Raw genomic sequence first — 16777 nt, 5'->3', positions numbered from 1 at the left:
CTCTGATGTATTTTCCTGTCATGAAGCTGAACCCGGCTGGTGTTGCTCCGACCCGCCTCCATGTGCCCAGGCTTGTGTCTGGGTCAGGAATGCGCGGCATGACTGGATCCGGACCTGAGGTGTGTTTTTATGCCTCAGGCAGCAGCAGAGCCATCCTCCTCCCCCCGTTCTCACCAAGGCTCTATCTTTATCGCTGCATATATACAGACACTCTTCTCTCCTTTGCCTTAATCTCCGCCACACACAAACACACACACACACACACACACAAACACACCCACACACACACACACACACACACACTCGCACTGGGAGCTGAGCGTCACCTCTGGGAGATAGTCTGGCCGTTCGGTGTGTCGGGGGAAAAGCGATAGCAAAACAAAGAGGCTCTCTGAGATATCATCGCTTCCTCTCATCTGGCCGGCGTTATCTGCCGCTCCTTTTATTGCTTCATCGCGGCGGATCGCTGCCATTTGTCCTGCAGTCACAGCCGCGCTTCACACACTTAACCTGCGGCCAGAGGAGTCGCTTCACACACCCATCTGGGTGAGAAAATCCCTCCCAAATCCACAGCCAGCCCAGGTGTTCATGGGTTTAATGCGTTTTCTCTTTGAAAGACAATAAATCAAACAGTTATGGCATATTATCATTAATGATCTGAAAGGTTTTATGGTTTCTGCATTTTCATTTAGTAAACAGTTAATCTGATTCATCATGATGAATTGATTATTTAACTAATTTACTAATCAAATAATTAACTGGAGCATACAGACTGAAAAAAGGCCATTTAATGAAACAAGAGCAATAATTAAACCAAAACTACAAAAAATCTAAACATTTTCCACTTAAGATAAAATAAAAACTTCTTTTTCTGGAAACATGTTTTACTCAGTTCTCCTAAAGTAACATAGTTTTACATTCACCTGTAAAAATCTCCTATTAATCACCTTTTGAACCAGTTATTAATCAGTTAATCAATAAATAATCAACATCAGCATCTCTTTATGTATTTATAATATTGTATAAAAACATTTAATCAGTTACATGAAAAATGTGCAAATGTTTAGTTTTCTTATCCATTTGATCTATTAACTGTTAGAATAATCAATAGAGTAATTGATTTATAAATAATCATTTGTTGCAGACAATAATTTCTTTTATATTTATGTATTTTTCAACCACCCAGAGTTTCCTGTGATCCAGATCAATCATTTTTCAGACTTTTCCATTTTTTTCCACTTATTTCTGTCCATATCTTCAATGTTTTCAGAATATTTTGCTTTTTAACTCCAGTCTATGAATCCTGAGACAAAGCGGCTCCTGAAGATGAAGATGTGAATCGTTTTGTATCTAAAGGCGTTTTCACTTTTAGTTCATTCACTTTGTTCAAGTCTTCTGGTGGTTTGGGTTCTGCACTGCAAAAACACAAAATCTTACAAGGGTTTTGTCTGGTTTCCAGTTCAATGACTGAAAAGGATAAAGAGGAGCGAGATAAATGGTTGATTTAACTTTAACTTATTGAACATTTTTGTTTGTTCTGCTTGTTTTTGTTCGTCTCCTGCTGTGATTTTGCTGAACTTCTTTGTTGTTCATTCATTTATGATTCCTTTTTTTCACACCTGTTAGTCCGGTCGACTCAGTTCGATTGGTGAACGAACCAACTGAACTCTTTGAGCAACCTGTTCCCCTCCTGGCCTGTGGGGGCGCTACACCGAGAACCACTGAAGGAACGACACAAAAACCTCTGAGCGCAACTTCCTGCTTCACCAAATGGAAAATAAATGCAGGCGTCAGATTTTAGCTGTTGGAGGATTTCTCTTTTAATTTTGGTAACAAACCGTGAGTCAGTTCTCCTGCTAGCGCTAGGCTAGCATGTTAGCTTTGGTTGTATTTACCCACAATGCCTTGTGCTGTAGTCCACTTCCTGCTTTTGGAGCGATTTCCAGTCTGCTTGGCGTTCACATTCAAACCGAACCAGAGTTCACTTCAACCGAACCCAGACCGAGGTTTGGAGGCGGACCGGATTGCGATTAGCGTTCACACCTCCGCAAACTGAATCGGACTTTGACTAGGCAGCCAGACTGGAGTTAAATTAAACTATGGAGATTTAATAGTCGTCATGTTAGATGCATCAGCTCTCTGCAGGATTTACTGGTTTGTCTTTTTTTGCTCTTTCTGTTTCGTTCCAATCGTTTAGTTCTGGACTGTTATTCCGGTTCTGGTTCTGAAGGCCCGTTTATTCCCGGATCGGTTCAACCAGTTCAACCTGCCTCGTTCTTTTTTAAAGGCAGGAGAGCAGCGATAACCCTCAGCTTCCTCCCGCTGACTCTGGAGTCAGAATCAGCGCAGCTGCTGAGGCCGGGAAAGTGCAAATTCATTCACTTCACCGCACACTCTCCGTTTCCTCACGGTAACCATAGCAACAGGCCAGGCAGCCGGGCCAGCCAATGGGGAGGCTTCGAAGGAGGCAAAGTGATGGCAGCGTGAGGCGTGTGTGTGTGTGTGTGTGTGAGGAGGCCGTGATGGCTCACACACACACAGGGTCAGTTGAGCGTTCACACGCGGCGTCTCGGTTACTCAGCGTTGCATCAGACGCTGAATGTTTCTGACAGGACCCAAATCACCTCGGAGGACGGAGAGCCTCTTCTTCTCCTCCATCCGCCTGCTTTCCTGCTCCGTCTCTTGTCTTCGGTTTCCTGTTCCTCTCTCACGTTACACACTGAGGTTCAACGTTTCAGCTTTCTGATGCTAAACCGGCTCAACTGCTTCCTGTTAAACTGATCGGATCCAGAGAGGAAGCAATGAAGACAAGCTTCACCAAGTTACCTCTGAAAAAAGAACTGGGCCAGGATTACTTTCTATGTGAATTAAAATCAACTATAGAGCTGACTGTCATGTCAATGGTTCAGCTAAACAGTGTAGCATCAAGCCAGAGGTACTTTTTATAGGAAAGAAAAAGAAATAGTTTACTCAAATATTATGAAAATCCCAGCAGAAACACTGAGCTAGGGGTACTTTCTATAGGAAAGAAAACACAAACACCACTCAAAATCAGAGGCAGTAATACATCTGTTGATTGTTTCACAGCTAAACAGAGAAGCACTGAGTCAGGTGTACTTTCTATTAGAAAGAAAACAAACAGCTAGCGTTAGCGACAATGAGTCTGGAAACCACAGCAGCTAAAAACAAAAACACTGAAAAAACATAAAGATGACACAAAACCAGCGGCAGCAAAATCCACAACTAAATACAGAAACACTGAACTAGGAGTACTTTCTATGAAAAAAACAACAAACAGAACACAAAGTGTGGCAGAAATAATGAAGTTTACATTAAAGATGAGATAAGGCCAAATACAGAAACCCCAGGCCAGGTGTACTTTCTACGGGCAGGATAAGCAAAGAGATCTGAGAAGGTTAGCGCAGCTTTCAGCCACGGCTCTGTCCAGGAAACACTGGAAGGAGGTCGTCTGTTTCTGCCTCATATTTCTTCATTTCCCCTCTGATTTTTACTTCCTACAGATTTGTTTGTTGTGTTTTGAGCTTGAATTTGAACAAATATTAGATTTATTACATTTGAAAAAATGTTAAACTGTTATTCTCAGTTAGCAGCATAAACATCCTGGGAATATTTTCACATATTATCACAGCTATATAAAATTAAAAAATGTCAAATGGAGATGAGAAAGTGAATTTATTACCTCATTAAAAGCGAATTATGAGCGGATGTATTTCCGTACGTATGGCCGCTCAGCCTTTGTGTGGAAAGTGACGTGTTCATGTTAAAACAGTTGAGGAAAGCTGCACAGCTGAGTCTCTGTCATCCATGATTTACTCTGTTTCTCTGCTGCTTTATGGGGGGAGCTCTGCTCTGGTCCTAATCCAGCCTGCGACGCTCCGGTTGCTTCAGCTGTTTTCCAACGGGGAGAAGGAAGGAGAGATGTGGGCGATGATTCAGAGCTGTGGCGGCACAAAGGCAGAGAAACCTGACGACGAAATGAATGAAATTAAACAGAAACTCAACTAAAACACAAGAAATGTCATAAAAAAGATTCAGGAACAAAAGGACTTAAATATAAAATGTAATTTCTGTTTTTTTAATTTATCGATCCAGAACAGAGGAGTTATTGATAGGTTATCAATCACTGACAAAGAAATCAGCATAAGAGTGATATTTATTTGTTAAAGCTGCAGTATGTAACTTTTATAAAAAATTATTTTTACATATTTGATAAAACTGGAATCATTTTGTGACAGTTTGTTATGAAACAGATAATCTGTGTAAAATCGATCTCCTGAACCTCCTCCATGAGTTTTTATTGTCGTCTGGAGAAATGAACCAAAAACAACCAATCAGAGCCAGGAGGCGGGTCTTAGCGCTGTCAGTCAACCTCATGTACTCGCTGCTAATGGTGGAGAAACAGCTTACTGTTACAGGAAAACCGTTTATCAGCAGGAGGGTGTATCTTTGTCATTCATTCCTCCAAACCCGTTTTCCTTGGTTGGTTTGAGATGAAGATCCTTTCAGACAAATCGATCTTCCTCTTATTGTCCTGTCACAAACTTTAACCTGCTAACGGAGGCCAGCAGAGTCTGAAATGAAGCTCCTTGTTGTTTTTATTTTTTCTCCAAGCTGTTTGGGACATTTTGTGGATAACCTTCCTCTCTGTAGAGTGATGGACCTGTTAGGGTCAGGAAATGTCCTTATAGCCTTATGGGATGGACGGGCAGCAGGAGTTTCTCCTAAAGGGTTTTGATATTTCCTTTCCGGCTTGGCAGCAGAAACTTCCAGACGTCCTGCTTTCATAGAGACGTTCACGCTGATGATCACTCATGAGTGCAGAAATATTTCATATAACTGAATGTTTCCTTTGCTTTGTCACTGTCTCATCCTCTATCTGCGTTTTTTCAGGGTCGCCATGTCAAAACGGGCCAGCTTGCTGCCATCAAGGTCATGGACGTCACCGGAGTACGTGTCACACCCAGCATGCTAATCCTGCCGCGCTCTGCAGATTTTTATTGAACTGAATCTTTCTATGTGCTTGTTCTCATCCTCCAGGACGAGGAAGAGGAGATTAAAGCTGAGATTAACATGCTGAAGAAGTACAGTCACCACAGGAACATCGCGACCTATTATGGCGCCTTCATCAAGAAGAACCCTCCAGGAATGGATGACCAGCTTTGGGTAGGAGTTTGTTTTCATAAACCGGTGAAATGTTACGGATTGTTTTAGGTCTGGTCTGTCAGGAGGCGTTTCTGCAGCGTGTGAAGTGTTTCTGTGGCCCTGACAGCTGGTGATGGAGTTCTGTGGAGCCGGGTCGGTGACGGACCTGATCAAAAACACCAAAGGGAACTCGCTGAAGGAGGAGTGGATCGCCTACATCTGCAGGGAGATCCTCAGGGTGAGGAGCTCACTGGTTTATCTGAAACAGAAACCAAAGGAAACCTGACCTGGTTCCAGGTTTTCCATAACTTTAACGGTGTTTACTCTGCATCTTTCTCCAGGGACTAACCCACCTCCACCAGCACAAAGTCATCCACAGAGACATAAAGGGGCAGAACGTGCTGCTGACGGAAAACGCAGAGGTCAAGCTGGGTGAGGAACTGAACCCTCAGCTGCAGGGTGTGAAGGAGGCGCCCAGGCCTGCGCCTCCTTCAGGACCGTCTCTGTTTCCACAGTGGACTTCGGTGTGAGCGCCCAGCTGGACCGGACGGTGGGGCGGAGGAACACGTTCATCGGGACGCCGTACTGGATGGCCCCGGAGGTCATCGCCTGCGATGAGAACCCGGACGCCACATACGACTTCAAGGTAGGCGTTGGTTGGAGTGTGAGCTCTGGATCCAAGATCTGGAGAGAAGCTCAGTGAGGGTGACGAAGAAATAAATGTTGCAATATAGAAAAGCCTAAAGCCTGTTTTGAGGTTTAATGGCACCTCAAACATTAAAGAGCCTCAAACCTTTGAGCAGCTGAAACTTAAAGATTGGAAGGACCCTCTAACTATTTGATACACCTTTAACTTTAAAACTGACCTTTAGCCTTTTGTTGGATGTCAAACCTTTCAAGGATCCCGACTGATGAGAACCTTGAGTAACTCTGGCGTTCTCAGGACCTTTAACTCTTACAGGCGGGGCAGTTAGACTGTAAACTGGAAAAGGCCTCATACTGGATTTTCTTCTTACTTTATTGCTTCCAGCCAGTAAAACTCAACACCTCGTCAGTCACGTAATCAGACTCCTTGTAGCTGTGAAGAAGGATTACAAAGTGACCTTCAGAAAAATGATCACATTTGTTGGTTTTTGGATTCCCGGATTATTCCCCTGGACAGACAGAAACAGGAAGCAGGTTGCTGGTTGCTGGTTGCTGGTTGGTGATTGCTGGCTGCTGGTTGCTGGTTGCTGGTTGCTGGCTGCTGGTTTCTGGTTGCTGGCTGCTGGTTGCTGGCTGCTGGTTTCTGGTTGCTGGCTGCTGGATGCTGGCTGCTGGTTGCTGGTTGCTGGTTTCTGGTTGCTGGTTGCTGGCTGCTGGTTTCTGGTTGCTGGTTTCTGGATGCTGGCTGCTGGTTGCTGATTTCTGGTTGCTGGTTGCTGGTTTCTGGATGCTGGCTACTGGTTTCTGGCTGCTGGCTGCTGGTTGCTGGCTGCTGGCTGCTGGTTGCTGGCTGCTGGATGCTGGCTACTGGTTTCTGGTTGCTGGTTGCTGGTTGCTGGCTGCTGGTTGCTGGTTGCACGCCTCCGCCGTTCGCTGCGACCCTCCAGGGTTTAACATGTCATAACTGGGTTTGTCTCCCAGTTAGCGAAGCTGAACTCAGGAAATGTGATTGTGTTGAAATGGAGGCAGAACCGGGCAGATGGGTTTCGTCTCTGTCTGTATTTTTACCGCTTGACGAGTACAGTGACCCGTGCAGCCGTCTCTCAGAGGCTGGAGGTGTTGAGTGGGTAACACATTGTGAGGATGTGTTTGTCTCTCTGCAGAGTGATCTGTGGTCGCTCGGCATCACAGCCATAGAGATGGCAGAGGGAGCTCCACGTAAGTGAGATTACACTCCCATCAGCTGCAGTTTGTCTCCAATAATTCACTCCTAAAGATACTAATTTTACATTTTCACTTTTCATTTTTCATTCATCAAATCTTACCTTTTCTCTTTACTTTTCTATTTCACTTTGTTTCCTTTCCTTATCATTCTTTCCCTCCCATCTTTTATGTTTCTTTCCTTGCCATCATTTCTTTTCTTTTACTTAAATACTTTATTTTTAATGCCTCATAATCATATCTGTTTCTGTCTGCGCATTTTTTCTCTTTCCTTTTCTTATTTGTGTTGTCATTTCCTGTTTCCTTTCCTTTCCTCCTTTTCTCCTCCTCTCCTTTCTTCTTACCTCCTCTCTCCTCTCTCCTTGCCTCTTTCCCTCCTTTCCTCCTCCTCTCCTTTCTCCTTCTCTCCTCTCTCCTCTCTCCTTGCCTCTTTCCCTCCTTTCCTCCTTCTCTCCTTCTCTCCTTGCCTCCTCTCTCCTTGCCTCCTTTCCTCCTCTCATCTCTCTCCTCTCTTTTCCTTGCCTCCTTTCCTCCTCCCCTCCTTTCCTCCTTTTCTCCTCCTCTCCTTTTGTTCTTACCTCCTCTCTCCTTGCCTCTTTCCCTCCTTTCCTCCTTCTCTCCTTTCTCCTTCTCTCCTCTCTCTTTCTCTCCTTGCCTCCTTTCCTCCTCAGCTCTGTGCGACATGCATCCGATGAGAGCGCTCTTCCTCATCCCCAGAAACCCGGCGCCGAGGCTCAAGTCAAAGAAGTGGTAAGTCTTTTAAAAGCGTTTCAGAGTTTGAACTTTCCTCGCGGATCCTGAACCGGGTCGGTTCTGCAGGTCCAAGAAGTTCCAGTCGTTCATCGAGAGCTGCCTGGTGAAGAGCCACAGCCAGCGGCCGAGCACCGAGCAGCTGCTGAAGCACCCCTACATCCGAGACCTGCCCAACGAGCGCCAGGTCCGCATCCAGCTGAAGGACCACATCGACCGGACCAAGAAGAGGCGGGGCGAGAGAGGTGAGGCTCTGATCGACCCGCCACGACCCACTTTGACCCGCCGCGACGCACCGCGACCCACTGCGACCCCCCACGATGCACCACGACCCGTCACGACCTGCAGAGCCTCCAACGCTAACATGTCGGTTTCCTCACAGATGAGACGGAGTATGAGTACAGCGGGAGCGAGGAAGAGGATGAAGAGCGGGACATCGGAGAGCCCAGGTAGGAACGAAGTCTGGATCTGATGCAGAAAAACATGGCACCTTTCCTCAGATTACAGCCAAGAACTAGATTAAACCAGGGCGTTACAAAGTTAACATGTTAGCAACGTTAGCCTAGCTAGCATAACTTACTGCACACAGCCGTCTCTGGGAGTGTGAATAATGTAAATAATCATCTTTAAATGGCCAGTATTATGTGGTTTTGGTTAAAATCCCCATTTCCAATCAGAAAGAAGCTGCAGACTGATGATCTCCTTCATTTGGCTCAGACACTGAGAAAAATGGGAAACAAAGTATTCATGAATGTTTATGACTGTTGTCATGAAGTGTCATTCTGTAAATACTGATACTTTTAATGCGAAGTTGGCATTTTTAATTAATTTTTAATGGACTTTTAGTTCAACATTCCAGTAAAAGTGTCATTAACAGTCAGACATTCATGAAGACTCCTTCACGTTTTTGACAGAATCATGTCAGTTTAATTCACAACCCTTCAAATAAAGTGTTACTGAAACATGAGTTGCTTTTTTGTGACACCCTCAGAAAAACATTGCACGTTTTTTGGATGGACTGATTAAATAACTGATTAAAATAGAAACTCAGGGATCAACTGATCTAAAAACACAAACATACCAAACCAACAGAAAACTGAACTCCGATTGAATCCAGCAGTCAGTTTGACTGTCGGATTCAGACGCGATTAATGCAGGAAAAATCAGGCGGTAAAGTTCGCACACCATCACTAACAATAGTATAGTATTTTTTCATAGGTTTTCAGACAGTACAGTGTTTTTGGGATTGTGAATTGGTTGCCACAGAGACGGTGTTTTCACTTGGTGGTTTCAGCTCCATCATCAACATTCCCGGAGAGTCGACTCTGAGGCGGGACTTCCTGCGCCTCCAGCTGGCCAATAAGGAGCGGTCGGAGCTGATCCGGCGCCAGCAGCTGGAGCAGCAGCAGAACGAGGAGCACAAGCGCCAACTACTGGCTGAGAGGCAGAAACGCATCGAGGAGCAGAAGGAGCAGCGGCGGCGGCTAGAGGAGGTAGCTTCTCGTTTTTAAAGTCACAATCCGGCTAATAATAGATGTTCCACATAAAAAACTCATAATCCTAACAAGACAAATGAGCCCAATTACAGGTCGCCTGCTGCTATTGTAATTTGTGGGAAGCCGCCTCAGATGTGGGAGAAAGCACACCTGTGTTGTTGGTGGCTCAGCGAATCGGAATGCCTCAGAGACAAACACACAGCTGACCCTGTGAAAACGTTCCCACCCACAGCAGCAGCGCCGGGAGCGGGAGCTGAGGAAGCAGCAGGAGCGGGACCAAAGGAGGCGCTACGAGGAGATGGAGCAGCTCCGGCGGGAGGAGGAGAGGAGGCACGCCGAGAGAGAGCAGGTAGGAGCACACCTGGATGAGAAACCTAAGGAAAACCAGGTCCAAGGCACGAAGATTAGGATTATAATCCACTAAGAGCTGCAAGAAACAGCAGCTCTTAACATTGTGCTGTAGAAAAAAGGTGAAGCACTGGTTAACTTAAATAAGTTTTATAATAAATTTATTTTTCACTGATTAACAGTCTTACAAAAAATTAGAATTACATCAGAATCTAAATGACTTAATTTTCAGTGCTTAGAAAAATAAAAACTTAAAGGAGTTAAAGAAACTGTTAGTAAAATGTAGCTAGATTTTTAAAATTAAGAAGTCATAACAATATAAAAATAATGACACAATGTTACCAGAAGAAAGTCATAAAATGACCAGAAAATCAATAGCAGTTGGTCTGCTGAGGCAGTAGCATTAGCATTTTAGCATTAGCATTTTAGCATTAGCATTTGCATCAGAGTATTACCTTTAGTGTTAAGATTCAAATAATATTGTTAGCATACCTTGAATAATGGTGATGGCGTTATTGTTAGCATACTAGTAATGAAATAACAACGATGAGGGCATTGGTACTACAATGCTAAAAACAGAATTAGCATTTTTACTATTAGCAATTACTGTTGACATTAAGATTCTAATATTGTTAGCGTGCTCTGGCCATTATTGGTGTAGTCTTTTTGATAGCATTAGCATGCTAATGTGAACAGCAGGATGCTAATATTATTGTTGGTATTGCAAAGGTAATATTAGCATCAGCATTAGAATATTAATAGCATGAGGATTCAACTATTAGTGTTAGCATGCTTTGAACAGTAGTAAAATGCCAATGATTGTGTTATTGTTAGCATGCTAACTGTGAGATAAGGATGCTAGCTTTGAGATAAGGATGCTAGCTATGAGATAAGGATGCTAGCATGCTAACTGTGAGATAAGGATACTAGCTATGAGATAAGGATACTAGCTGTGAGATAAGGATGCTAGCTATGAGACAAGGATGCTAGCATGCTAACTGTGAGATAAGGATGCTAGCTATGAGATAAGGGTGCTAGCATGCTAACTGTGAGATAAGGATGCTAGCTATGAGATAAGGGTGCTAGCATGCTAACTGTGAGATAAGGATGCTAGCTATGAGATAAGGATGCTAGTATCTCTGGTATTTGAACAGTAAAACCAGCATTATTGATTTTAATAACATTGTGTAACAGAGGTTGGATGTTTTCCTGACAGTTTCTGTCACAAAGTGTTAAACCCAACATGTAACCCCTAACATTTAGTGGATGTTATAACCGATCCTGACTCTAACGATGCTGGAAATTGTTATTGAAGATGTTGCTGAGTCCATTTGTTAAATAACGAGTCTGATTGAGATTCAGACTGCTGTGAACTGCTGTGAGAGGAGAAGGGAACGGAGCTTTTCTGCAGCTATGCGTCATTAACATTCACTATTTCAGATAATAACATCTTCTTCTCAAAGCTGATTTCAGCTTGACTGTTTTATTATGAGCATGCTGCTCTGTTCTCTAATTACAGCGCCCTGCTGCTTCGCTCATTTTATTTTTCATCTGTTTCTGAATAACTCTCTAATTTAACACTCCTTTATGAATCTACTTTTGTCTGCCCTCCTTCTTTCTATTTTTCCCCTCCACTATTTCCTGCTCTGCTGATGTCACTGGTTGCCTGGGGCTCTGATTGGCTGCTGTCCCGCCTGGTCGCTCTCTGATTGGCCGCGCCCGCTGCGTGCTCTGCGCTCTGATTGGCTAGGAGTATATCCGTAGACAGCTGGAGGAGGAGCAGAGGCAGCTGGAGATCCTGCAGCAGCAGCTCCTGCAGGAGCAAGCCTTACTGCTGGTAACACAACATCCAGACACACACGGCTGGTTCTGAGGCCCGACCCGCCAGCACCGGTTCTGCTGTTCAGTTCTGGTGCTGTAACCTGCAGGAAGGGACATCCAGAGCGGTGGAGGCCAAACTTAGTGCCCTGGGGCCAAAACTGGTCAAATTCATTCAATAAAACTGCAAAAATGATAATTCTTCTACCTGCTCATCAATAAACCAATATTTAATTAAACCTGTAAATCATTAAAGATCCAAAACATACAGAGGGATTTGGACTGTTGCCTTATAAAAAAGAAAAGCAGACTACTTATATTTTCCATTTTGCTCAAAGTGACTGTGTTTGTGGGCCGAATGAAATCATTTTAAGGGCCACAAATGGCCCCCGACCCACATTTGGACACCCCTGCTCTGCAGTTCTGAACTCGTCCTAATATAAATAAATCTGAAGTGTCACATATGACTCAGTAAGTAATAACCTGTAAAACTATAACAGGATTAATTACTGACATATTTTATGAACAGGAAGTGAATCCAAACGGTTTTCCTTGAATCTCCAGTTTTGTTTAACAATAAACACTTTTTGAATCCATCACAAGCTTCTGGTTTATTTCTGACTGGATATTTAATCGCTCTAGTTGGTAGAACTGGTGAAGTTAATTTAAATTGGTTGGTTTTACTGATAACAGAAATTATTTAAAGTTTAATAACGTCACATCTAAAGGTCATTACTCCAGAAGCTAAATGTTCGCCTGCTTTGTTCATTCATATTGGATTTTGACCACTTTTAACTTTGAAAGAAATTCACAGTAATTCTCCTTTATTTTAAAATCAAACAGCCCCACAGCATTTAGCTGCCACCACCGTGCTTCAGTGTTGGTATAATGTTCTTAGGTCTGACAGCGTCACCTTGGCTACATTCGGCCCAATAATGATTATTTTAATCTCAAAAATCCAGATTAGAGCTGATTCCTTATGTGGAACTAAATCATATCTGATTGTTTCCAAAGCAATCTGAACCGTCACGTCGCATTTTATCCAATTTTTACGTCATTTAAAAAAGACGAGCATCAGACCAGAGACATTAAATCCAGACGTAAATAATACCTGAAACTAGCTGTTAGCTTTCCTTTTGTTAGCTTCCTTTGTCTTGTTATGATTTGGTTACAATAATATCTGAATAACTTCAGATTAATCCATTATTGATGTCATAAACAGAGCGCTGCTGTGTGACGTCAGCGTTTACACAGAAGTCCGATTGCGGTCGCATTTAATTAAAAAATTTAATTAAAAAATATTATTTAAAATTGTAAAATATGCTAGATGTAAGAATAATTCTAAAAATGTACAGAATATTGAAAAAACAAACACTCGGCTGTTTGGGGCGTTTTCTGTGAATTAATTTCAGTAAAACCTGCCAAACATGACGCTAAACACCAAACGTCTTTTCAAGCTGATCAGATCCTCCAGGATTTCAGGATTTTGTGATTCATGCATCTATTTTAGAAATATTTAATATGTAAGCTTTGGTATAATGATAAACAGGATGTTGAGGCAGCAGTGGAGTGGAAGTAAGAAATACTGCCACCTGCAGGTGGGAGTTAGCATCACATAATCACAATGTTTTTATGATTGTTTTTGATTATTTTTATGAGAAATTTGCAATAAATGCAGAAAAAAGTGAGAATCTGTTGATTGTTTTTGTGATTTTCTGCAAGTAAACTGGAGGGACTGATTGATGTAATGTGGTTCACAGACTGAAACTGTTTAGATTTGGTTTATAAAATAATAAGAGCACAACAGTTAACCTGTTTAAGATAATAAAAAGCAACACCTCCTGTCGCCTCTTTCCGTCTGCAGGAGTACAAGAGGAAGCAGATCGAGGAGCAGCGGCAGGCGGAGCGGCTGCAGCGGCAGCTGCAGCAGGAGCGCGCCTACCTGGTGTCGCTGCAGCAGCAGCAGCAGGAGCCGCCGCGGCCGCCGCAGGACAAGAAGCAGCTGTACCACTACAAGGACCAGGCGCCGGGCAGCAACGACAAGCCGGCCTGGGCCAAAGAGGTAACCTGCAGGGGGCCGGGGGGCCGCTGGGGGGCCATCAGGGCCTGGAGCCCTTCACTCTGAGGCCAGGACAGAAAACAGGGGCGTCCTGTGAAACTATATTTGGAGATGACTTGATCAGCTTAGAGAAGAATATTTGAAATATTTAATGTTTTAATGAGAAACAACCTTAAAAAACGGCATCATGTTCCTGTGACTTGACTTTCCTCCTGTGATTCAGCGTTTCTGTTTTCCAGCAGTAAACAAAGAGAAGAGCTGGAAACATTTAAATTGTTTTTAATCCACAGCTCCAGAGGAACCTGGACTCAGTTTTTGGTTGATTTTCTTCCCTTCAGGCGGTAACAGTGACGAACCAAACGCTTCTTTATTCCTTTATTTTCCTCTTTACAGATGAATTTAAAGAGCTCCAGTCTGCTTGGTGGGAAACTCCAATAAACATGTTTCTCTGCAGATCAAACACTTAGAAAGTGGCATTTTGAATTAGCAGAGGGATGAATGAAAAGGCATCAATAAGAGCCTTTAAACCAAAACTCCTCAGCTTTATTTGGATTTGGTTCCGTTCGGTGTGAGACTTTAACTGATTCCTGATTCACTATAAAGAGAGAAAAACAGATTCTTTCCATCTTCTATCTTCTTTCCTTTGAAGGAAGAAAACAGAAAGAAGGAATTTTCCTAAGAACTTTGTTTTGACCAAATCTAAGAAAACAACATTTTGATTTGTTGAAGAAGTGATTGTTTTTAAAATGTTTGTGGAATATATTAACAACTGACTTTATAAATGGATTTTCCAGCAGAATGATAAAATTAAAAAGTGAATTTAACTAAAATGTTTCAGGAACGTCGGCCTTTTCAATATCGGAAAGTTTTCTTTGTTTCCATGTTCTAATTAAAATAAGGCTGAATGTTTGGATGAATTTCAGGTAAAAACAGTTAAACTCTGATTTCCGCCTCAGCAGTGGACGCCCTGGGTTTTAAAGTCACCCCTGACCTTTGACCCCAGTGCCTTCCTGTAAACTGGCTGCCCTCCAGGTGATGCGCCGCGCTCAGAGCAACTCGCCTCGCATCCCGCCCAAGAAGTACCACTCCTTCAGGGAGACGCGGGACGTCAACATGGACAACCTGCTGCTGTTGCCGGGTTACCGGCCGCCCAGGCCCCGCCCCCCGTCCTATCCGGCCCACGTCAGCCCGTCCAGGGACCACCTGAACCAGCCCAGGATCCGGATCACCTGCCTGCCCGAGCCGGAGCCAGCCATGCGGCGCCAGAGTCCCGGCAGGAGCCCCGTGAGGCAGCCGGACTCCCGGGGCCGGAGCCCCGCCCGCCGGGTCAGTCTGGAGCCGAACAGAACCGTCCACTGGTCCTGACGGGCCCCATCGGACCCTATCGGACCCTAACCCCATTAACCGCCTCGTTTCTCTAACCAGGTCTACTCACATCCTCTAACTCTGGCCGCTGTGGCTCACATGGTGATTTTTGTAACTTAAAAACTTCTGGATTCTCTGTCTGACTTTTCCTCAGCAAAACCTCGGATCTTCGGTAATCTCTTCGTTCAGGGTGGTTTCAAAGGGACCTATTATGCAAAATGCACATTTTGAACGTTTTTAGTCTTTAATTTAAGTTTCTGCTGCTCCTAAAAACAACAAAAGACCTTAAAAAACCAACCAGCTGTTTTCGGCAGTAGGTTAATATTTTTTGGTGTTTTTAAAATGAGCCGTTTCAAAAAGTCCCAGAAGCGTCACATTCCACTGTGCCGTTACCTAGCAACCCCAGCGGAACTCTGCCGTTACCTAGCAACCCCAGAGTAACTCTGCCGTTATCTAGCAACGCAAGCTGAACTCTGTTTGGTCAGCTGGTTTTACTGCTGTCTGCGCTGTACAATGGCTGCTGGAGAAAAACAGTGTTTTGTTGTTGACTCACCATCCAGAAACCACTTGCTGGATTCTTGATGGTTGTGCAGGAGGCTCCATTTCTGTTTTTCAAAGCTGTATGTTTGCATAATTGCCCACCTGTTTTCAGTCTTTTTAACATGAGAGTGTAAACGTTGAGTTGGGGGCGCGGCCAGCAGCAGAGACCGTTAAGCAGCTCATTCTGACAGGAGATCAGGACTAAAATCTCATTATCTAAGAATGATTTTGAGGGAAAAAATGTGCTGACATGTTTTGTATCGACCACAGACCGATCCTAACTGGTTCAACGAAGCATAATAGGTCACCTTTAAGGATGTTTTGGTGAAGAATATGGGATTTGTTCAGTCTTTGGGTGACTGCAGTGATTCGTCTCCATTCATGGACATAAAACTAAATGTTTATTAGTTTATAAATTGGTCCAACGTCCTTCAAAGCACCAGAAGTCAGATTAAGACTGAAAACATTTTCTTTCCTCCTCAAACCTTCTAACCTTCTTTTTTTCTGCTCACTGGATTCTTCATCTTCCACTAAAATGGGCCTAAAGGTGTTTTAATGCATGATGTTTGTTTTAATGTCTAACAGGAACTAACTTCTGCAGCTGATCTCAGTTTTCCTCCTTCAGGGTTCTTCCTCCACTCCAGGTTTCTCTCTGTGTGATGTCTGTTTGTTTAGGTGCTGTCTGTCCAGAAAGCAGACAGCTTAGGGAGGATGAACCTCTAAATGGAGGCGACAGCATGTGAAAACCCCATTTAGGGCAGATCTGCAGGCCTGCCCCCTGGTGGCTGTTACTGGACAGATGTAGGGCATCTGCAGCTATTTTCAGCTGGTCTCAGTGTAGGAAGGTCTACCCTCATCACTGCCTCACAGGGAGGGAAACTTTCCACAGAAACTGAGCTCAGTTTAGGAGGAAGTTTATTTATTTATGCTGGAAAACAATCTGGCCTCCAAACTGATTCAGTTTTCACACCTAGAAAGTGAAAGACATTCATATTCTTCATGTTTTTTATATGAACAAACTCATAAAGTAGCTGAGAAAATAAGAGGTAAACCTAGTAAAACATGCTAAGCTAACGCCGGCTGAGAGCGGGCGGACATGTTGGCATGACGCTGAGTGACGGCGGTCTGCTGTTCGTCAGGTGGAGGAGCTTTATAAGATGAACAGACAGGATTCTCCTGCGTTGCAGCATAAAGTCTCCAACCGGATCTCCGACCCGGCCCTGCCCCCCCGATCCGAGTCCTTCAGCAGCGGAGGGATCCAGCAGGCCAGGACGCCGCCCATGCACCGCTCCGTAGAGCCACAGGTCAGAGGTCACAGGACACTTTAACTGGATGGATGGATGGATGGATGGATGGATGGATGGATGGATGG

The 16777-nt window shown here is 43.9% G+C and overlaps 1 protein-coding gene across 8 annotated transcripts in view; it reads left to right on the top strand.

The window, feature by feature from the left end:
* The window catches only part of tnikb (TRAF2 and NCK interacting kinase b), a 64631-nt gene that overhangs the window by 31115 nt on the left and 16739 nt on the right, over window positions 1-16777 (top strand). For 5 of the 8 annotated variants that reach the window (XM_016665628.1, XM_016665627.1, XM_016665626.1 and 2 more), the window contains exons 3-17: window positions 4912-4968; window positions 5059-5184; window positions 5291-5401; window positions 5505-5595; window positions 5679-5809; window positions 6972-7026; window positions 7701-7779; window positions 7849-8024; window positions 8162-8228; window positions 9074-9272; window positions 9508-9624; window positions 11374-11460; window positions 13306-13503; window positions 14533-14826; window positions 16545-16709. In XM_016665628.1, the coding sequence (XP_016521114.1) occupies window positions 4912-4968; window positions 5059-5184; window positions 5291-5401; window positions 5505-5595; window positions 5679-5809; window positions 6972-7026; window positions 7701-7779; window positions 7849-8024; window positions 8162-8228; window positions 9074-9272; window positions 9508-9624; window positions 11374-11460; window positions 13306-13503; window positions 14533-14826; window positions 16545-16709 (1953 nt within the window). The remainder of the gene's footprint in view (window positions 1-4911; window positions 4969-5058; window positions 5185-5290; window positions 5402-5504; window positions 5596-5678; window positions 5810-6971; window positions 7027-7700; window positions 7780-7848; window positions 8025-8161; window positions 8229-9073; window positions 9273-9507; window positions 9625-11373; window positions 11461-13305; window positions 13504-14532; window positions 14827-16544; window positions 16710-16777) is intronic. The other 3 variants (XM_016665632.1, XM_016665630.1, XM_016665629.1) reach the window with 2 other exon arrangements.

Source organism: Poecilia formosa, unplaced genomic scaffold (genome assembly GCF_000485575.1).
Source record: "Poecilia formosa unplaced genomic scaffold, Poecilia_formosa-5.1.2 Scaffold602, whole genome shotgun sequence".
Lineage (NCBI taxonomy): Eukaryota > Metazoa > Chordata > Actinopteri > Cyprinodontiformes > Poeciliidae > Poecilia > Poecilia formosa.
The sequence above is the reverse complement of the archived record's forward strand: the minus strand, read 5'-3'. Positions and strand labels throughout refer to the sequence as shown.